General features: G+C 34.7%; 2 protein-coding genes across 2 annotated transcripts in view; one reads left to right on the forward strand and one right to left on the reverse strand.

Moving 5' to 3' along the window:
- Positions 1-23,429, forward strand: part of LOC122577337 — a 345,413-nt gene that overhangs the window by 135,725 nt on the left and 186,259 nt on the right. Inside the window, exons 3-4 of the mRNA XM_043748626.1 lie at positions 1,867-1,943; positions 2,200-2,274. Of these exons, the coding sequence (XP_043604561.1) occupies positions 1,867-1,943; positions 2,200-2,274 (152 nt within the window). The remainder of the gene's footprint in view (positions 1-1,866; positions 1,944-2,199; positions 2,275-23,429) is intronic.
- LOC122577336 (putative uncharacterized protein DDB_G0271982) overlaps positions 1-23,429 on the reverse strand; it is a 50,333-nt gene that overhangs the window by 22,553 nt on the left and 4,351 nt on the right. The gene's annotated exons all lie outside the window — the stretch shown is intronic.

The following is a 23,429-nucleotide window of genomic DNA, read 5'->3' on the forward strand; positions in this document are numbered from 1 at the left end:
AAATCAGCTGGTAGCTGAAACGAATAAAACAATAATAGAAAGAAGACTGAAGAAGAAGCACCCTGCAGACCTCACAATAGAACAATAAACAACCTGGAAGATGGAGTCCCGCTGGGGGTAACCATCCACATGCTATATTTCATCAAAACCCAAACTATAATATTTTACCAAATGTCCTAATGGACAAATTGTAAAATGACTTATTTAAAAATAAAAAAAAAAATAAAAAAAAAATCTGCTTCAGCATTTTGAGCGAGAATGTGACTTCTAACAGCCCTTGAAAATGCATGATCAGAAAAACATTTTTCAGCTGAAGCTTCGATATAATTAACAAAAAGCTTCCTTTGGTCCGTCCCTTTCTCAACGAATCATGAAACTTACCAAGCCTAATAATTACCGAATCAAATTATTTTCATTTGCGGTTACTTTGGAACAAACTATGATCTCCCGAGCTGTTAGATAAAATGGCTGATCAAATGTAACAAACTTGTGTTGCTGATTATTGGCTTTACATCTTTCATTTGCTTCAATCCATACTATTAGAATAATATTGTAACCTCCAGACGATGAATCAATAAATGGTAATGGAATAATCTTTGATAAATTATTAAACTTGCGAATGTTTGAAAATGTCTCCATGCAATTTCTTGTGTATTTGAACGTTTTCCGTAAAATCATAAAAAATTTGTAGAAAATTGTTAAGCAGATGATACATTTATACTGTACGTGTGTAAGTGTATGTGAGCGTTGAAGGACATTCAGGTCTCAGTTGAGACAAAAGCGACATATGTAGAGCTGAATAATTTGTAAATAAATTTTAAACTATTTGTTTTTTCAAATCCTCTCTATATCTTAACAAAGATACATCAAAACTTTTTGAAATTTGATTATCGGCATGTAGATAGCAACATTGTTGGGACCTAAAGAGCTGCCTTTTTTCAAATTATTTGAGAACAAAAAATAAGAACAAATTGTCCGGTAGTGGATGGAAGTTTTTTTAATTTTGTAACTTTTCTTACACGTGAATGTGTATAATATGTATAATAATGAACTGGGAGTAACACATTATACTATTTTTCATATGGCACTCGTATTATGATCCGCATTATTGATTAAGAATTGCAGTTAAAATTATTCATTAAGAATTTTTTAAACTGTATTTGTCGGGTATTCATTAGAGTTAGGGGTGTATAATGAATCTTCACGTGAATTTGTCAACGTTGTTATGTACTATAGATGATATTTACTGGTACAAATATGATTATTACAGAATTTGACAAGTAACCGTGGTGATTAGATACTGGAGATGCCAATGTCAATGGCCTTAGGTTCAATAGCCAATCCAGGTCAACGGGATAGCAAATGCGCTTTCTTCCAAAGTCTAAGTCGAACTCAACTTACTTGTCCACAGTACAAGTAGAACTCAACTAACTAACTCAATCCAAGTGAAACTGCACTTATATCCTCTTCTCTGTACCTCTCTGTACCTCTCGGGTCAACTATATTTTTAAGGAGAGCTATACAACTACTCCACATCTCTGTTAGGTAAAAACGTCCATCCCGTGACCGTGGCTACGTTTAGCGGCCAGTCGTGTCTCTTCGAGCCCAAGCCCATTGTCACAAATCTCGGGCAAACATAATCGGATTGAATCATAAACAACTACTTCTAAGTTTCATTATTTAAGTACAGCTATAATAAAAAGTCTAGGCTAATTGGGGATCTTCCCAAAAATTCCAAAAGAAAAGACCCGATGTCCTTTCATCTCCGATATATAAATATATTAAAACTGCATTGTCATATTTAAATCGAAATAAAAGCTTTAGAATAATACAAATCGCATAAAAATGATATATCTTCTTTTGCAGGGAAAATATTGGCTCTCCAAAACGACGAATATATAGGAGTAGTTTACAAGAAAATACTACCAGTGAAATTCTCAGCAGTAAGTGTCTCTGATTTTTCATATAATGATCATTACGATTAGAATATTGAACTAACATATATATCACTGTCCTCGACATTAAAATAAATTTTACAAGTAAATAGAATCTGTGCATAAGAAATACACTTATATGTATATTGAAGTATTGGTAAATATTAAATAAGTAAATATTATGTGTACTATCTTAAATGTAAAGTATTTTCTTTATAAATAACAAATTTAACATAAATAATATGTTGGATTTATTTTATTACAGAAACAACGACAACGAAAACTACGACTACATCGAATACTCAGATTATAACGACCGATACAAAGAAGAACGAAACAAGTAAGTATTTTTCATTTTGTTATGCCATTTTTTATACACAATCATGAGCTTTTCACTTTTACATTGAGAACATTCGGCTTTTTGAATAATATATAAACGTGCAAATATGAAAATACGTATTATACATAATGCTGATTGAAAAATTTCATCTACACTTTTATGTCTTTATACTTGTCTTTAAATGTTTATATTCAGATAACTTAAAACTTCTTACAATCGTATTGCGGCGGATATGTCGTGATAATAGTGATAGCTCCTGGCTCTAGATGTCACTGCTAGAGTACTGTCGTATTTTCTTCCTATTTAAGAATCGTTTTTTTTTTTATTTAATAATTTACATTCACAATTTATCCAATTTGGACATTTGGTGAAATTTTTTAGCTGTTTGATTATCGCGTGGGTGGCCACCCTCAGCGGGGTACCATCTTCGTGTTTGTTAGGTTATGTCCTTTGTGAGATCTGCTGGGTGTTTCCTTTTCAGTCTTCTTTCTATGCTTGTTGTGTTGATAGTTTCCGCAGCCAGCCGGTTCGGGTGTGTTGCTATTCTTTCTCTGTACTTTTCCGCGCATCTGCTAATCTCCTCCTTGACCGTTGATAATTTAAGAATCGTGGAAGAAAAATCGAACTGCGGGCGCCGGGATTTGAACCCGGGTCCCGAAACGTTCGTAACCTAAGGCGCTAACCACCGCGCTGCTGTCACTTAGATTTTAAAGATAAGAATTTTAACTATGAAAATGCCAAGATTTATTCGTGGGTCCTTGAGACTATTGAGGGTACGCGCCAAGGATGTGTAGACATCTTGCCCTCGGTGTGTGGCCTGGTCCCTGATGTGGATTGAGATGTGGTTGATGTCACAGTATCATAAACCCTGGATCGCTGTCGACAATTTCATGGGCCTCGAAGAATGTAACATTGATGATTTTGGAAAAGATTTTCTGAAAGATTTTCTGATCTCATAATATAATATTTAATATTTCGTCATAATTTAATATTTTAAAACATTGTATGTATACGTACATTTAAATTTTGTAATAGATGCATTTTTCGCATATTTTAAGCTTATTACTATCTACAATCATTAAACTTCATATTATCAATAATCAGGGAGTTTAAAAAATTTTGAAGTTACCTTTATTACAAACATTTTTACATTATTTCATTGGTTTATTAAAATTTTTGTGAGTCGATTAGTTTCATTGAATCTGCCATTTTAAATCTCGGAATCCTTGACCTCGAAAACCCTTAAATTTACTATTTTCACGAACATTTTTATGTCTTTGATTAATTTTGCAATATATAAAAGCTCTCCCTAATTGTTTGCAAAATTACGAAGTTAGCAGAGTTTTTCGAAGGGCAAACTTTGAATTTTATTGTATTTATAATATGTTCGAAAAAATTTTATACAAATTCGTTTACTCAGAAATTATACTGAAACAACGCATGCTTTCATCTAACTTTGCGCCACTAGATGTGTTCCGAGCACAGGAAAAAATAATTTTATTAATTAGACAGAATTTCATTAATAATTATTTTCTTCGACCGTAAAATTCACCATTATAATACATATTTAGGCATTATTAATGTCGACAATTAAAAAAGAATTGTATCAAGTCATACAAAAGAATTATATTGTCATAATCGATAGAAAAAGAAAATTACTGTTACGAATAAAAGTTAATGCACCTTAACCCTTTCGCTTCGGGTGCCGCTTATAGGCGGCGCCGGCTAGATGACCTGTGGGTACGGGTGCCGCTTATAGGCGGCGAGCACGCGACGGTCGGTACCCCATATATCTGGCATACACCAGTGCCATCTGTAGTCAACAATATATCTTTTCGTTACCGGCAGAACATTTTCTGTTGATTTTATTGATATATTAAATTAATCGCTTCTTAAAAGTTACTCATTGTTGAAGCAACATCAAAACATTTCAGCACAGTTGTTATTTAAGACTTAGGAAAACATTTATACAGCAATCATGCCACTGTGCGCATTTGTGGCGCGCGCCTCCGTACAGGGAGAGCACTTAGGTGGACTGGACTGCCGAAGCGAAAAGTTAATAATAAATTTTACATATGAAATTACATTTACCGTAACCACAAATCAAGTAAACGTCCTAATGGCACTATTTTCAATGCCTAAGCGGCGCCTTTCACATGATCTTTTTTTCCTGGTGAAGATCATCGGCGATTAAGACCAGCTTCACTGATAACTCGTTGATATAGAAACTCGCAGAAAAAGATGCCCTGAACAACTCCGATTTCGAATTCGAAACAACGGGTCTTCTTAAATTAACGTGTCGACGAAATGTTATGAACAAAAGGTACAACATTAGTGAGCCTATAGAATCATCAGAACTTCGGCATTTACTCGCTAGATCTATTTGCTTATTGGAAAACTTCTAATTCTATTTTAATATTAAAATTATTAATTCTATTTTAAAATTCCTGCTTCATGTTATACTTCTTTTCGCGATGATGCAATGACTTTCGCAACGATAACTAAAAGAATAATATAATAAATTTTATTTTGTTTTTCATGTATTCAAACTGAAAATAATTTTGTATTAAGGCTACTTATACCAATACCAGTCGAAATGACTGGTACTTGTCAGAGTGTAAAAGGGTTCTGCGATCTGTTTATCGAACCCCAATTAACCAGTTTCCTCGTTTTGTACAACTTGCCACGCGTTTTTCAAATTTTTACCGCGCATCATTCGATATGATGATATCAGTTATCAGGAAAATTCCGGATCGATCGCTAGATCGCTAGATGCTAACGCTAGAAATACCACAGCAGTCAAAATGGCTGGTTCTACAATTTTATAAATGTGTCAACCCTCATTTAGAGATCCCAGATGGATGAATAATAGCAAAGATGTACTACATAAGATGGAATTGCTTCTGTAAGAAAGTAACAAATCAATAAATATAAAAATATTCTATTATTAGGTATTTTTTAAAGACCAGTCATTTTCACTGCTTTTGGTAGAAATAGTTTCGTGTTAACTATCGGTAGTTCTAGTGTTAAATCGCTTACAGTACAAATTTTAAACATACACAATTATTATAGTTGAAAATCGAAGGAGAAAAACAGATAAATAAATTCTTCTTGATTTTCTGATTTTAATCGCCATTTTACGATTAAACAATACGAAACGAACGCTTTTCAAAAAAGCGAACTATAAATTATTAATTTGTACGTTATACGATATGTTAATAATTAATAAACTTTGCTATTGTAGCATATAGAATTCAGCCCTATCGATTTTATTGAAAGAGTGAATAATTTTGAAAATCCTGAGTGATCCTTAAATTCGCTGATCAACGACTGTAATCATAATGTACATTAATTGCCCATTAATTTTTCACTAATTTGCATATTTTGTTAACATCACTGTTACTACAAATCAGTCAAATTATCCCGATACTTATGAGCGGCAGTATATATTTTCGGTTCGATTCACAATTGTGGGACCCTTTCCTGCGAATCGGCGTGTCGTCACGCGACGATGGGCAGATGAGCAACGTGTACCACGGTTCACTTATAGCCTGCGTCCATGCACGTTCTCAAACACTGCCAAACCTAACCCACACCTGTTAACCGGTCACACGGACGATCAACCATGCGAGATGCACCTGCCATTACATTTATAAGTTTTGTTTGTGTTTCCACGACGATGCCGCACCCTCCTTCACTTAGAAGACGCCCTAGAAGGTGAGACCCTCTTCCTTCTTTTCGAATCGCTGTACAATTCACCTCTCTGCCAGTGTTCGAATGCGCTTTGACCAGCGTGCTTTCTCAGTTCTAATGAAACGTCTGAAAACCGATTGAACAATCGTTTGAATCGCTACTTTCTGGATCTGAAACGAAAGTTCGGTCATCGAGTGAAACTGTGAAGATGGGAAAGTCAGAGACTTAGACCGTGTCGTTTGCTTCAGTTTTTGAATACGATGGTGTGTACAGGATTGGTGAGCAAGTGGTTGTAAGGGCACACGTGTTCACGATGCTCTATACTGTGGCAAACTGTGACTGTGGCTTTTGACCGATCGTCACGTGTGTACTCGACGAACTTCGAACGAAACTGAGCAATTTCGAAAGGTAGACATAGAAGGGTGACTCGTAGGTGAAATTCGGCGGTTACTTAATCACTTTCTCGCGATGATGATGGTAATAGAAAGCGGTGGTTGGATCCCAGTGATCTTGAAAAAAATAAAATTCTGTCGACATTAAGGGCGTCAGTCGAATTGCGCGTGCGTATATAACTTGACTCGCGAGTATTAGGTTAGATTTGGGTTATTCCTTACTTTCTGACAACAAACAGATTTTCAGCGAATGCATTTGCATATTAATGACTCATGAGTATGCTAAGAATTTATTCAATTATTCTTTCTGTTATTCGTACGTTATAACAGAGTGATTAAGGGGGTGTCCTGAATTAGAATGTTCTAGAACAGCGTCTTTTTGTGATTTTTTTTAGAAGGGAAAGAAAGAAATGAAGTTGTTGAATTTTGAGGTATGGTTTTATATATTTTTAACGAATACAAACAAATTTTTTTAAAGTGAAAAAATAAATTATAACAGATTTCTAAGGCTATTTCATGGGCTGCAGTTTTCGATCGGCATGAAAGATCCACCTCGTAATTCTTGACCGAAACGAAAAACCAAAAAAGAATTAAATATTTTTCTTCTCGATGAACTAAAAAAGTTCGTCAAAAAGTTTATTTAAATAATTGTTATGGCACCTTAAAGTTTATTTTTTCTTTTCAAAAAACACATTTTTTCTTTAAACCCGCCAAAATTTTTAGTTTCACACTATTCTTTGCCTTTTTTTTTAGTTCTGCGTTGACGAGAGTTGTTAATTATCTAGCTGTTTTAATTATTATACGTTGTTGCAATTAGTTAAATAACCATTGTTTCCTGTTTAAACTACATCTGTTTAATCTACTATTTCTACTAATTAATCTACTATCATTTACTATTAATAAACTAATCATAATTATTTACGATACTACACTATCATTATAACTCTATGGTTGCGACGCTGAAAGTTGCTTTGCGTTGTACTAAAAATGACTCCAAGATTTTATTCAAAATTATATCGATTGCTGAATCGTGCGGTCGTTTCCCTAACGACCTCGAATATTTAAGACGAGAGTCGCTCTCTAAGATGTTTCGTTTCGTTCGGATCAGAATCGACTCTTACATTATACATGTTGAGGTTGAGGTTGACTGATTGAAGAACGAGTGGATGAATTTGTCATAGAAAAGTATACTGAAATAATTAAAGGTATAAATATAATGTATAAGTTTATGCTGATTCAGATCCTTACTCTCTTAACGTTAGTAGACAATGGAATGATAGGGAGCATATATTTATGGCAACAGGACATTACCAAGAAAGTTAACCTTATAACTTTGGCTAGAGGTTATAGGGAACATAAATAGAAATCTGTTTACGAGTTCCTTTGTTCCTAGACCATGCAACCCAGAACATAATATGTTCTCAAGGGTACAATAATATGCATCTCTCCTTAGTTAGAATATTTTTGCATAATAGCAGTCTCAAGGTCACGGATATACATAAATAAAAATGTAGAGTTTTTCTTGAATTAGTTACTTCAACAGTACATAATATTGTAGTATCGTGACCATTTTAATCAGTTTATTAATGATAAGTAGATTGAACAGGTGTTAATTGAACAGAGAATAATGGTCATTAAACATGAACTAATCGCAGCAAATGTATAATAATCAGCACAACTAAGTAATTAATCAACGACTCAACTCTCATCAACGCAATCCGCACTCTTTGACACCTCAACTCCTACTGCTATTAACTCGTTCTTTGTCCCCTAGCAACCCCTTGTCTTTTGTCTTAGCCTCACTACATACATGCTCAGCAACCGCTCGTTTATAATTCACACGACACCCCTCAGGCCCCTCATCCATGATACTACAATATCAAAAAATAAATAAATAGAGAAAAACATCAGTTTTCTTAGTTCTACGTGGACAAAGTCGCGAACAAGAGCTAGCAAATACACGAAAGCTTCTTATGCTAAGTGTTCAAATACTTTCGTGAGCCACTGTATATCTAAAAAAGAGCAATATTTGTATAGTGTAATACGTCTTTCCTAAGTGTATTAATCCTTTCGTTTCGGGTGCCGCTTATAGGCGGCGCTGGCTAGATGACTTGTGGGTACGGGTGCCGCTTATAGGCGGCAACCATATGTCAGGCATACACCAGTTTTCTTTTTTTATTTAATACTTTGCATTCACAATTTGTGCAATTTGGACATTTGGTAGAATTTTTTAGCTATTTGATTATCAAGTGGGTGGCTACCTCCAGCAGGGTACCATCTTCGTGTTTGTTAGGTTATGTCCCTTGTGATATATCAGGCATACACTAGTGCCATCTGTAGTCAATAATATATTTTTTCGTTACCGGCGGAACATTTTCTGTTGATTTTATTGATACATATTGGATTAATCGCTTCTTAAAAGTTACTCATTGTTGAAACATCAGAACATTTCACGCAATATATTTCATATATCCAAAATATAGTGTTTCATGCGCCTCCGTACAGGGGGAGCACTTAGGCGGACTGGACTGCCGAAGCGAAAGGGTTAAAACACTGAAAGAAATGGAACGCGATAATCGTGAGTTATCCGTGAACTTTTGTTCTGTATAATACACGATATGATAAAACAACAATCTTGATAACGCAATATTTGTGAAACTTACATTGTACAGCGGTTAAACACATTTTCAATTGCCTTAAATATAGAGAGTCTCTTCTAATAATATTCTGAATGAAAGTGACAGTAAGCAAATGCTTAAAAAACACGACGTTAGATAGCAGAATTCAATATCTCCGTAGTTCTTTCAATCTTACCATCACCATAGATACCATAAGATACCATAGGATAACCACTAATAACCATAGATAAATTGTGCCTGCAATTGATGTGACGTTAAACCTATTATAAAATAAATGCAAAAAATTAACGAATTGACGCGATAGTGACGAATTGACAACCCCGTTTCGAAGATGAAATTTTTCGATTGTTCGCAATGCTTGACCGGCGCGGAGGAAGCAAGTTCCTCGCAAATCTCGTCATTCAAGACAACGGACCCTTTGGTCAGCGACAAACAGCTGTCGAAACGTGTGCTACGTTCGAAATCCAAGAGGAAAGTCGCATGTGCCAGTCCCGGATCACGATTTGTAGCAATGATTCGTTCGTTACGCGCCTCGTGGAAACGAAACAGGAGCTCCAGGCCAGCAACAAGGTTAGAGAGTCATCGAAGATCTAGAAAACGGCAGATGACGAAGAAAAGTGGCGAGGGAAATAGATTTGACGTTGGTTGTAGGTCGAAACGAGGCAAAGGCGTGACTTTCGCGAGACCTGTGGCCAAAAAGGTGGACTCAAAGTTGGGCATTCTTGCGGCAAACGTCGAAACCGGATTAACTAACGGCAAGGAAACAGATGGAAAGGGAAATAGAGAACTCGACCGGAAGGAGTTCGAACGTGAATACTATGAACAACTGGAAGCGCTGAAGTTTCTCATCGAGCCGCCAGCTTGCTTCAGGACCGACGAAACCAGACAGAACTTCGAAAACAAACTAAACACGTTGGATTTCAGGAGGATGAATACCGTCGCCATTCCGACCGGTGAATTTTCCCAACCAACTGCAGTTTTACGTAGCTGGGGTTACAGGCGAATGAAAAATTCTGTGCCCCATAGCAACGCTGGAACACTTGGAATAAAAAAATCTAATTTTAAAAAATTCTACTCTGACGCGATAGACGATACGCGATCGAATATCGAGCGAAGTATGATCCATCTGTTCGATCGAGCGCCTATTTTGAAGAACAAAAATGTCGAGGCTGTTCGTGGTATCCTCTTCAATACCAATGAAAGTAAAACTGTTCGTTTCAAAGACGAACATGACGACAGAGAAATGCTAGATGAACAAGAGTTTATAAACAGAAACATGAATATCGAGGACGAGCAAGACAACATAAGTTTGAGGGAAACGTCGAAGGAGATGAAACGCTGCATGATACTTGAGGCAACTGATGTAGTTAAAGAAATCGTCGGAGGTGACAGTTCGCTGAACGACAGATGGATGGAGGAAGATGTCTGTTTTGATGAGAACTTCGGTACCCTATTTGATGTCGCTGTAACGAACGGTATGGTTTCAATTGTTTATTCGTGGAAGGGGATTTATCTTATTTATCACATAGTTATATTATATAAGTTCTTTTATTCATTTTATGTGTATGATATAATGTTGTAATCTATAGAACAAGGAACAGAGAATGTGCTATCTGAAAAGATATATCGGGAAAATTACGAGCAGAGTTTATTCTTTATAATTTGAAGAATCTTCTGCAATTTATTGAATAGTAAATCAAACGTACAGTAAATAAAATACAACATTTGTTAAAGATCCAGTATAGCGGGCGTCCGAAAAGGATTTGTCACCATAGTTTTTTTTATTATTTATTTAAATCTTACAATTTGTCCAGTAGGACATTTGGTAAAATATTATAGCTTAAATATACATAGCATGTTGATGGATGCCCCCAGCGGGGTACCATCTTCGTGTTTGTTAGGTTATATCCTTTGTGTGCCACCATAGTGTCATTCTATACTTCTCAATCGGTAAAGAGCTGTAAAAGAAGTTGCTACTAAATTGATCTGAACTTCGAAATTCGAGATCAAATTATTTTATTGCATCGTTATTCTACTCATCATGAGGATAGAAGGTCTAAGTCGGAACTCAACCGTGCTCTTGAGAAAAAATGTTAAAATTCCATTAGTTTTCGAACTCGCATTATTTGTAACGTACTTGTATTTCGCACAGAAGATTGCATCTATTGTGGCATGTAGATGTCATAGAACCATCATTATACATTCTATGTCTTTCTTCTTTTTTCTTTTCTTTCTTCTTTTTTCTTTTCTTCCTTACTTTCTTGCATAGCTAGTGTCAACTATAGTGAATCTCACAAATGAGAAGCAGATTTGCACCCGATTAACCGTAATTTAAACATTGATTCAAACATTAGCAAACCGTTTGATTAGCATTATATGAAGTGCATAAAGTACATATAGTGACATCTATGTCGTGGCATAACTCGAAGCAGTTTACTTACGAGAGAATCCCGTGACCGATACACTGATTTTGATGATTTTTGTATATGTTGTAAAACTCAACATTTTGAACAACTTATTTCTATTTTATCTATTTCTATTCAACTCTCCTAGTTTTTAAGATATTTGCGAAAAACTACCGGCATTCGACATTGAATTCGGCCTATAATTGAGCGTCTGTGGCAACGTATACGTTAGCACTGATCCGCGGCCACGAGTCGCTTGTCTTCTGTTTACCAGCAAGCTTTAACTCGTTGACTGCCACGACACCCGTATTCGGGTGTCAGCAAAGTTTTTGGTCAGGCCACGAAACCCATATTCGGGTGTCGCTTATTTGACTACTTGCGAAAGATCGTCGTAGGTATTTGAAAAGATATTCCATAATAATAAAACTGTTGAATCGTTATAAAAGTAATACGAAAATGGTTTATTAAAAAAATTATTTAGCATGTAAAACTTTAAAGCATTCTATACATAGCTGAGGTTGGTCGGGGCAATTTGGTCAATAAGTTGTTGTTTTCTTCAACTTCTTTCGTGCCTTTGTTCGGTCCATTCGACGTTTTTTATTTGCATAATATAGTTTGCATGCGCGTGTAATGCTTCTTCCGCAATCATAAACCTCGTAAAAGCTTTCTTTTTCACTGTTATCTGACTTACTAAGAAATAAGTTTTCAATTTTTCTTTTCGACATTGTAACGAATTAGGGCAGAGATTTTAAGTTATACCGTTCGTTGCTCGGCCAAGATTCAAACTGATTTTGTAGAAAGTGGAGAAATGAGAAACAAATGTGAAGGAATGGAAACAAAAGAAACGAGAGGTAAGACCACCAGATGAGCGACTCGCATTATGAAAATATCGATGGGAGCACCGAGCAGAGAACGCTTGGTACTGCTGCACGCGTGGCCTGACGGAGATTTTTTTGAAAACACGCGTGGCAGTCAACGTGTTAAAGACCGTGTACAAAATATGCATATGCGATATCGTCGAATATCATCAATGTATTTAATGTTTAATTTTTTAATCCGACTGCCTCTCAGAGGCCAGCAACGTCTGCGTGAGATAATAACAAATTAATTATAAAAATAATGGATGAACAAATAAGTGATATTATTTTACGAAATAGAATCATTATCATTTTATGCAAGCGTGGCGGATTAAAAAAACTAACCCAAAACCATTAAACTAACAAAACATACGATATTACATTTTAAGTGAATTATAATGGACATTCCCTGCGTGTTCGCATATGCACGTTATGCACGGGACCTTTATGTTCACCCGACCCCCGTTTGTAAACAGAAGATAAGCGACTGGCGACCGGCAACCAATACTTACGTATATTCTACGACAGACGCACAACGATGAGTAGAATACATTCTAATCGTACAGGCAGTTTTTTACGAATATCTCGGAGATTATGCGAGTTCAACCACAACATATGTTATAATAGTTATAATAGTTTGTTGGTTGTATTATTATTTTACGAAGATATGCGAAACATTTTATCATATACTTTTAATTCAATTCTAATTAAAATTAGTCTAGTTATCTCCATGAAGAGATTATTTTAAAGTACATCATAGATTCTTCGTCACAAAACAAATTACGAATTATAGTTATATTACTTTTTTAAATTGGTAGGTTACGATTTCTTTTTTTAAACAACTGAACAAATTACAAATTACTACTGTAAGTTTCAAAAGTCTCTAACATTATATGAGCATATTAATGCACATACGAGCACATTCTGTGATCATAGATGACAATGTATAATATATTATTGTAGTATCGGGTAAATTTAGATATAAATTTTCCCCTAAATACAAAAAATCACACTCTATCTCAAACAACTCTCGCAACTCAACAACGCTAGCAACGCTATCTCTCGACAACGCTAACAACTCTCGCAACTCGACAACGCTAACAACTCTATCTTTCAACAACACTAACAACTCTCGCAACTCGACAACGCTGACAACTCTACTCCTCGACTGCTAGACTAACACTGACTCTCAACGCTCCTTGAACCCAAAATCATCCTTCTCCTCTAGCGTTCGTTTCCTTTTTTTTCTGATCTCACTACGTCTATGCTCCGCAAGAACTAGGCGACCTTAGTCACATAGGCCCTCCTCGATGTAAACTAACAACTGAAGGGCAGACGACACTGTTTTTATGATTTGACCTATCTCTATTTAGGCCTTTTTTTCACGATATTACATTATCATAGATAGAAATAGTACAGATATTCATTATAAATATTCATGGACTGTATTACATATTTATGTAAGTAGTCGTCATGAACAAGTTCACATAAAAATAGACGTAGTTTTAAAAAGAAATCCTGGTTTGTTCGAAATATGTAAAATTTTTTATTTTACATATTAGATGATAAAGACAAATTATATATTTACCACAGCAGTATCGGATCAATTACAAAAATACATCCGTTACATTCTATTGCGTATTCCGGTGCTACAAATATGGAAAAGTTACGTATGATTTATCCTAATGCCAATTTTGGTGTTTCACTATACATAAATTGTTAATTAAAATAAAATTGCTAAACAGATCAAATACAGATGTAACGGATCAAATAACGTTGTATTTATTATTTTTATTATTTATTATTGCTTAGTTCGTGCTTTTCGGCTTTGGACGAGCTTTCGCTTTTACATTCTATCAGTCTTATGGCGTTATCATCTTATTGCCTCCTCCCTTATATCTATCTAAATTCTTTTCTTTGTCTATCTCTCTTTTCTTATATATCTACCTCCCCTCTTATCCACTCTATTATATTGCTCTCCCTTAATTACTCTGTCTCAAGAACTATGGCACCTTTTGGGCTTTTGCCTCCTTATTGTCGTTCCTCCCCGTCTTGTATTGCCCTTCTCTTCTCCATTATTGTTTTTAGTTCTGTTAGTCCTTCCCCAGTCTCGTTCAGTATTTTTTCTGTGTCCTTCGGTCCCCCCGTTATTTCGCATTCTTCTATTACATGTCTCAGGTCTTCTTCTTTCCTTTTGCATAGCCTGCGTTTTTTTTCTCCATCTTCTTTCCAGTATTCCCTTGCTTTGGTCTCGTTTCCACATCTGAATCTTGCGAATATTTTTCTGTCCTTCCACTTCATCCTCCCTTCTAAGTATTTTGGTAACTCATCTTTGGCGATTTTTCTATAATGTATGTTATATTTGGATTCCCTTATCCTTTCCCCCTCTCTTCCGCTTCTCTCTTTCTTCTTTCTTCTATAGTTTGGTCTACTGTCATCCTTTCTTGCTCTTCTCTTGCTTCCATCCCTGTCACTCCATTTCTCACTTCTTCTAGTCCCTTCTTTCTCTTTCTTGCTCTTTTCCCTTCTTTTTTTTTATTATTTGTTTAAATTTTACAATTTGTCCAGTAGGACATTTGGTAAAATATTATAGCTTAAATATACATAGCATGTGGATGGTTACCCCCAGCGGGGTAATTTTTTCCCTTTTTGGCCATTTCCCCAGTGTTGGAATACAACGATATTACACACATAGACACAAATAATCTTATACAGACACCTACACAGGCATTTGAACAGGACACTTACACAGGTCATACTCACTACTGTATAGACAGTGGGGTTCAAAATCTTTAAAGGACCATGGGTCACTACCTACAGTCAGTCTGAGAGGAACTGGCCAACTGTCAACAATCCATAAATTCTTCATCTGCACACTTTGTTAATTATACCATATCACTCACTTATATTTTAAATACATTTGGTTCTGTAATTCTGTTTAATAAACCTAATACTATTTCAACATAAACATTGTGTCTTCCACAGATTATTTATCTTAACTTTAAGATTAAATTCTAACACCCAGTTTCTCTCTCTTTACTAGTTCCTTTTTTGACTCTACGGCTTCCCTCCATACCTTGCTGCTCTTCTTAATGCTTTTTCTTTGATTTCTGTTAGCTTGCATTCTTCCATCAATATATAATTTGGTGAAATAACGTTGTGTAGGATAAATCTGTGTTGAACACGTTGTTCATAAATTGTACATACTTTTCGTTTACATATCTGTATTTATCATGATATACATATATGTTTGATGCATACTTAACATGCATAAATTTTATATGCTCCTTGCATATTTTATATGTATAAACATGCCCAGTCTATTTATGATTCAACGACATCAGTTGAGAGTTAAATACTTTCCATTAGATCGTTTTATATCGTCTCCTATTGATATCGGTTTTCTTAACGAAAGTTTGACATAAAAATAGGAAAAAGCGTACAAAAACAATAGTTAACGTATCTTTTCCTGTTTTCTGTTATTCTTTCCATTTGGAGATTATTCTTCTATCTAGCATCATTTTGTTACTTAAATTTTTATTCAAATTTTTAAATTTTGGATAAAGTTATGGAAGGTCTCACTAGTCGATCGACACGAAATTTGGAGGAGCCGCGGGAAAGGGGAGGGGGAATGGACGGCAAATGTAAAATTTTAATTTCAGATATTTATTAGCTTCCGAGATATTAACAAAAACCCTTCCAGTATTATACATTTATTTCTGCCTATACAGGCATTATCAAACTGCTGTAGTAGTTGCCATCGTTGACTGTCGAATAGACGATGATACTGTCACGTAAACTTCAGGATTGAATGATAAAAGAAAAGAAGGCTGAGTCTTAACCCAACTATTAATTTTCTTTTATCGAACTTTATTATAAATTCAATAATCGCAACCACAGTTCACTTCAAGAACTAGTTACACTGATGCGTATGTATAAATCAAGTACGCGACTGGTCTAAGGGTAGAAACCGGTAAAGATATGTTGACTATTTTAAAGAAAGAATAAGTGAAGTTTAGTGACGATGTTGTGGCGGAGGAAAGCCAGTTATGGGTGTCTAAGGACACCAGATGAGCTGATTCGTTAAGGACAATTTTGGTTAGGAAAGCGAGGGCGATAAACATTGCTTTCGATTGGATCATAAGAAGACTGGTGGACTAGGGAGGGTCTTAACCGCCCTCCAGAGAAAATTGCTAGTGGGAAGCATCGTATGTGAGAAAAACTAACTTTCCGTGTCAACCCGTAGTAAACAATAAATGTAAAGGACTCTTGAAATAAAATCACACTCCACGGTGGAGCAAATGCGCAGGCTCATTAATGAAATAATACTAGCATTAGAAAACAAACAATATTGTACAGCCCTCTTTATGGACATCGAGAAAGCATTTGACAAAATAAACCACGAAAGCCTACTACAAACAATCAGAAAACAATTCCCGGAGCAAATATACAGATTAATAAAATCCTACTTAAGCAGCAGAACCTTCGTAATAAAAATCAAGGACACATACTCTGAAGTTAAAGACATCAAGGCAGGGGCTCCGCAAGGAAGCGTCCTAGGACCAATACTATACACACTATACACGGCCAACATACCAACAACTACCACTAGCAAAATACTGACATTCGCGGACGACACAGCTGTACTAGTCAGGCACACTAACCCAGAAACAGCAGACACGTTACTACAAGAACACATCACAAAAATAGAAAAGTGGCTGCAAGTTAAACAAATAAAAGCAAACCCAAACAAATGCAACCATATTACATTCACACTGCGAGAACAGATGCCACCAAACATTCTACTGAACGGCACGCACATAATACAAACAAGGCAAGTCAAATACCTAGGACTCCATATAGATACACAACTCACATGAAAACAGCATACTAAATCAATAATAGACAAAGTACAGACAACAAGGAGACAAATGCATTGACTAACAAGTCGAAAATCAAAATTAAGCATAGAAAATAAATTAAAAATATACAAAACCATGATAAAACCAACCTGGACGTACGGAATACCACTATGGGGGACAGCAGCAATGAGCCATATAAACAAAATAGAGACAATACAAGCTAAAATTCTTAGAGCAATAGTAAACGCCCCATGGTACGTTAGAAACGAGGACATTTGGAAGGATCTGGGAATACCAAGATGCGCGGAAAAGTACAGAGGAAGAATAGCAACATACCCAAGCCGGCTAACTGCGGAAACGATCAACACCTCAAACATGAAAAGAAGACTGAAAAGGAAACACCCAGCAGATCTCACAAAGGACATAACCTAACAAACACGAAGATGGTACCCCGCTGGGGGTAGTTACCCATATGATAATTCAACAGCTAAAAAATTCTACCAAATGTTCAAATTGGACAAATTGTGAATGTAAAGTATTAAATAAAAAAAAAAACTTGAAATAAAAGATACTTGTTTGGTCTGAAGGACCTTAACTATGAAAATGCTAAGATTTATGGTGGGTCCCTAAGACAGTTGAGGGTACGTGCCAAGGATGTGTAGACATCTGATTGCCATCTTGCCCTCGGTGTGTGGCCTGATCTCTGATGTGGATTGAGATGTGGTTGATGTTACAATAGAGTAGCTCAGTGTGAACCAGGTTATCGTAATTTCGGTCGCCCAAAGGATCTTTTGTATTCTATCTAATTATTTTTTAAAAGTGACTAAGCAATCAAATGCTGGCCTGAATTAGGGTTGACATTCTTACTAATCGAAGCCAGCTTGAAAAATGGAAACTAAGGCCAATCGCCGGTTAATTATGAATAATAATAATTATTAAATATAATAATAATAATATACATTAAATATATACATATAATTATATTTAATTATATAAGTTATATATAATTAAATATATACATAGTTAATTACACAACACAACATCTTGCGGCCATCGAAATTGAAACGTAATGTAGCTTAAAAAGAGGTGGTCGGATTGTAAATGGAACACGCTGTAGATACTGAGGCCAATATCGCTATTTTTAGTAATATCTGTATAGGATTCAGTGCATAATATCGAAAGCTTTCCATTAATATCTTGGAAGCTAATAAATATGCGGAAATAAAATTTTATATTTGAGGCTCCTATTTTTTCATCATCCCCCTCAAATTTCATCTCGATCGGTCATTAGGACCTTTCGAAACTACAACCAAATATCTCTGTACCGGTTCGGTAGACTAAAATTATACTTGGTACGTATTTTGATATAATAACAATTAGTGAAAATCGTTCAATGAAAACAAATAATTAAAAACTAATTGAATCTATGAAACAATTTAATATTTCCAAAAATTACAATGTTCTACCTTAAATAGGCTGTTATATACGTAATATCTGAAGGACCATTTTCCTCCTTTGTCTACATCCAAAATCTCTACATGTTACAAAGTTCTAGATATATTAGGCGACCACTAACGATTCGTGTGCAGTGGTGAATGTGTCGAATAAATTCGACGGACATGTATTAACGCCAGCTAAATGGGAGCGGCGTCATGGCCCAAAGGGGCCAAGCCCGCATTTCCGCAGCCCTATCTTGCATCTTTCGTTCTTTGCGTTCTAGGTGCTCAGAAGCCGAATCCTCACGAGGAATTCCTACGGTGATTTCAGTATTTCGGTTACGTCATTAATCGGCTCCATGTCTTTTGTCCCTTGTCACATAATAGCTTATGTAATTGTTACTGATATATACCATCAACCATTGTTCCTCTATTTTATGCTTTGCTCTTTTGTTCAATTTACAGTTTACAGTTCATTTATTGTTGTTGTTTAATAGTACAACTTATGTGAATGTAGAATTTAGGATGAATATAATGGGTATAAATTTTGAAGTTTTTGGAACAAAGCTTTTAAAATAGAGTAAAGGGTGCCTTTTTTTTTATAAATAGAAATGTTTCGTAAAACTATTTTACGTTGCAGATAAATCAGTAATTTATTAATAACATAATGGAATATGGAAAGAGAATAAGTATAATATAGTATAGTGAAAGAGGGGCAAGTTTTTATAGAAAGAATATTTATGTAAGGTAATGTAAAGCTTAAAATGGGAAGAAATGAGCCGCTAGATCGTACTTTTAACGTTACATCTACTAAAATTTTTACAACCAACCAACTTTTCTCAAAAATTATAAAATCCACCCTATACTTCAATCTACAATTATGTAGCTTGGTGTAACTGTAAACAATTAATTGAACAAAATATATATGTTCTAAAAAATATATCTGCCATGCCGTTTGTTTTGTAAAAATGAACATCGTACATGCTATATAAAGCATAAAAAATTTTTTAATTTTTTGAATTTTCTACAATCATTTTTTAAAGTTCTATTTGATAAGAGTAAAGAGAAACAAAGACAATGTTCGTTACGACATCCGATATATCGAAGAACGTTAAAAGGACGCGTGCAGAACCATAGTCTTGCTGACCTAATTTTTAATACCAACAGAAAAATCAATCTGGACAAAATTTAATTTTTTTTGTACGTGGCATATTTCAAATTCATGTTTTCCGCAGCTTTTACTTGAATTACTTTCCTTGATTCATGATCTCGTCTATTAATGATCTCGGCAAAAATAAAATATAAAATAAATTCAATATTAACATAAGTCAGTTGAATGTAAGATAATATAAGATATACAGCTATACTGACGTAACTGATAAAACACCCTTTAGAATAGAATAACTTTTTAAAAAATGGACTAAACGACGAGTTTTTTCTTTTTTTTTTTTAGAAATTAAAAGCATTAGTTTATGACGTCATGACGTGAAAGAAATTTTTGCAAAAAATTGCAATTAATCGGAACCAGGGAGGAAAAGATAAAGGTCGCCTTTTACAACCTTTTTATTTAGATCTGCACTGAAAACTTAAAAGCACGTTTTAAACATTCATGTCAATTATATATATTAATTATATTAATTAATTACATATTATATATTAATTATATTACTTAATTATATATTGATTATATTAATTATATTAATTATATATTGATTATATTAATTATATTACTTAATTACATATTATATATTAATTATATTACTTAATTGTATATTATATATTAATTATATATACAAATGTAATTTACATAAATATTTAAAACGTGCTTTTAAGTTATCAGTGCAGGTGCAGGTAAAAAAGTTGTAAAAGGCGACCTTTATCTTTTCCTCTTTGAATGATAATATGTCAATGGTCGAAATAGTATATTTTCATAATTTCCGGCATAAAATTTGAAGATTCTTACATTGTTCGATGCCTGTCGCTTGTTTCCGCATTAACCGACTTGAACACAGGTTTCAGCATATGTATATACACATACATAAAGGCATGGAAAAATGTAAGAATCTTTAGATTTTTACATTTAGAATTTTGCCGGAAGTTATGAAAATATATTATTTTCACCTGTGTAACTCATAGAAACCTTAACCGATATTGATGAGATTTTTATTTTGTATAGAGCTAAATAATTCAATAAAGTTGATTGTTTAAATTTTCATTATAGGAGAAATAAACAAATTGTAAAAAGATACCTTTACCAATGCATAATGCTATATTGTCCTAAATTTGTTTCAAAATAATTCTTAAAGATATAGGTGTGTGTATATGTTCTGTATTGTTAGCAATTCAGATGATGAACTAATAGTGTTTCCTTTGTGGTCAACAACAGGCGCTCCCACTTTTATAATTGTTGCAGTTGTCCTTCACTCTTCAATAATTTCACGTTAGTCGAGTCTCGTCATCTAGTCGATTACATAATTAAGAAGCGTTATACAATACTTATCGCTGTGTGACAGCCACTTTTCAGGTATAGTTGAACAAACAGAATGAAAAGTTTTAACTTTACATAAATTAAACGAGCAATTATATTTGAAAGCTTCGATAGTATAAAACTAAACGCGATATTTTATTAGAGGAAGAATAACAAATACTGAACAATAATAATAATAACGAGGATAATAATTTAGATTTCTACTAGGTTTTTTTTATTTATTTATTTATTTAAATTTTACAATTTGTCCAGTAGGACATTTGGTGAAATATTATAGCTGTAAATATTTGATAAAATATAGCATGTGAATGGTTACCCCCAGCGGGACTCCATCTTCCAGGTTTTATTGTATTTCTATTATTTCTACGAGGTGTGTCATTTTAATGAATCCACGTAATATCCCCTAAATTGGAGGTACATTATTCGAAAAAGTGTTTCAAATAAAATTTATTTTGTTTCGAGGATGATTTTATGACAGTCACAAATCTATATAGGTAGACGCGCCTTTGAGACTTCAAGGTGACCTTAGGTTTTCGTAAATGGAACTATGCATTTTTTTATACATCATTCGATGCATTTTTAATTCTCTACAAAAATGTATTGGGTCAAAAAATTATTAGTTTGCAAGATATTGTAACTTTAACACGTTGGTCGCCCAGCGTAATACGGCTAAGTTTCCTGCGGGGCCCAAATCCGACCACCGTTACGCAGAACGTAAATAGAGCGACAAGCGGGAATTCATTGTTTATCGCCTTCGATTCATTGCAAAGAAAAGATTATTTTGTTCTGAAATGGAGAAAGCGATAAGCTTTCCAGCTAGAGTATTCCGAGGGATCTCATGGCAGACATTTCAGATCTTTCACTTAGTCGAGAAGCATACTTGTGAGACGTACATCAGTGATTTTTTTCATCCTCAAAATATTCAGTAAATAGCGTGAAAATATATTTGAAAGTGAGGAGAGTGGTGATAACGAAGTCTACAACTATTGTTGAATTTTGAATCATTTTATTAATCAGGAAGCAAATCGTAACATTATTCATGTTCAATAAAATACAAATAGAAGCTGGAACAGAAGTTTCATAATTCGAAACTTCCTATTTTTTTTTTTTTTTATTTAATACTTTACATTCCCAATTTGTCCAATTTGAACATTTGGTAGAACTTTTTAGCTGTTGGATTATCATGTGGGTAACTACCCCCAGCGGGGTACCATCTTCGTGTTTGTTAGGTCATGTCCTTTGTGAGATCTGCTGGGTGTTTCCTTTTCAGTCTTCTTTTCATGTTTGAGGTGTTGATCGTTTCCGCAGTTAGCCGGTTTGGGTGTGTTGCTATTCTTCCTCTGTACTTTTCCGCGCATCTTGGTATTCCCAGGTCCTTCCAAATGTCCTCGTTTCTAACGTACCATGGGGCGTTTACTATTGTTCTAAGAATTTTAGCTTGTATTGTCTCTATTTTGTTTATATGGCTCATTGCCGCTGTTCCCCATAGTGGTATTCCTTACGTTCAGATTGATTTTATGATGGTTTTGTATATTTTTAATTTATTTTCTATGCTTAATTTTGATTTTCGACTTGTTAGTCAATGCATTTGTCTCCTTGTTGTCTGTACTTTGTCTATTATTGATTTAGTATGCTGTTTTCATGTGAGTTGTGCATCTATGTAGAGTCTTAGATATTTGACTTGCCTTGTTTGTATTATGTGCGTGCCGTTCAGTAGAATGTTTGGTGGCATCTGTTCTTGCAGTGTGAATGTAATATGGTTGCATTTGTTTGGGTTTGCTTTTATTTGTTTAACTTGCAGCCACTTTTCTATTTTTGTGATGTGTTCTTGTAGTAACGTGACTGCTGTTTCTGGGTTAGTGTGCCTGACTAGTACAGCTGTGTCGTCCGCGAATGTCAGTATTTTGCTATTGGTAGTTGTTGGTATGTTGGCCGTGTATAGTGTGTATAGTATTGGTCCTAGGACGCTTCCTTGCGGAACCCCTGCCTTGATGTCTTTAACTTTAGAGTATGTGTCCTTGATTTTTATTACGAAGGTTCTGCTGCTTAAGTAAGATTTTATTAATTGGTATATTTGCTCCGGGAATTGTTTTCTGATTGTTTGTAGTAGACTTTCGTGGTTTATTTTGTCAAATGCTTTCTCGATGTCCATAAAGATTCCTGTTAAACACGGACACCTGATGGGTTTTCAAACTCATTTTTCTCGAAAATGAAGCCTTAAAGGAAAAAATGTTCTTCTTACTTTTCGATTTATTTTTGCATGTAGAACCACTATGCGAACGCTTGTACTATCATTTCGGAGATATCCTGTATGATATGTTGGTTTTTAAACGTCAACCGAAGTCATTCGTTTATGTTTAAAATTTATGTTCGTTAAACATTC

Source organism: Bombus pyrosoma, linkage group LG18 (assembly GCF_014825855.1).
Source record: "Bombus pyrosoma isolate SC7728 linkage group LG18, ASM1482585v1, whole genome shotgun sequence".
Lineage (NCBI taxonomy): Eukaryota > Metazoa > Arthropoda > Insecta > Hymenoptera > Apidae > Bombus > Bombus pyrosoma.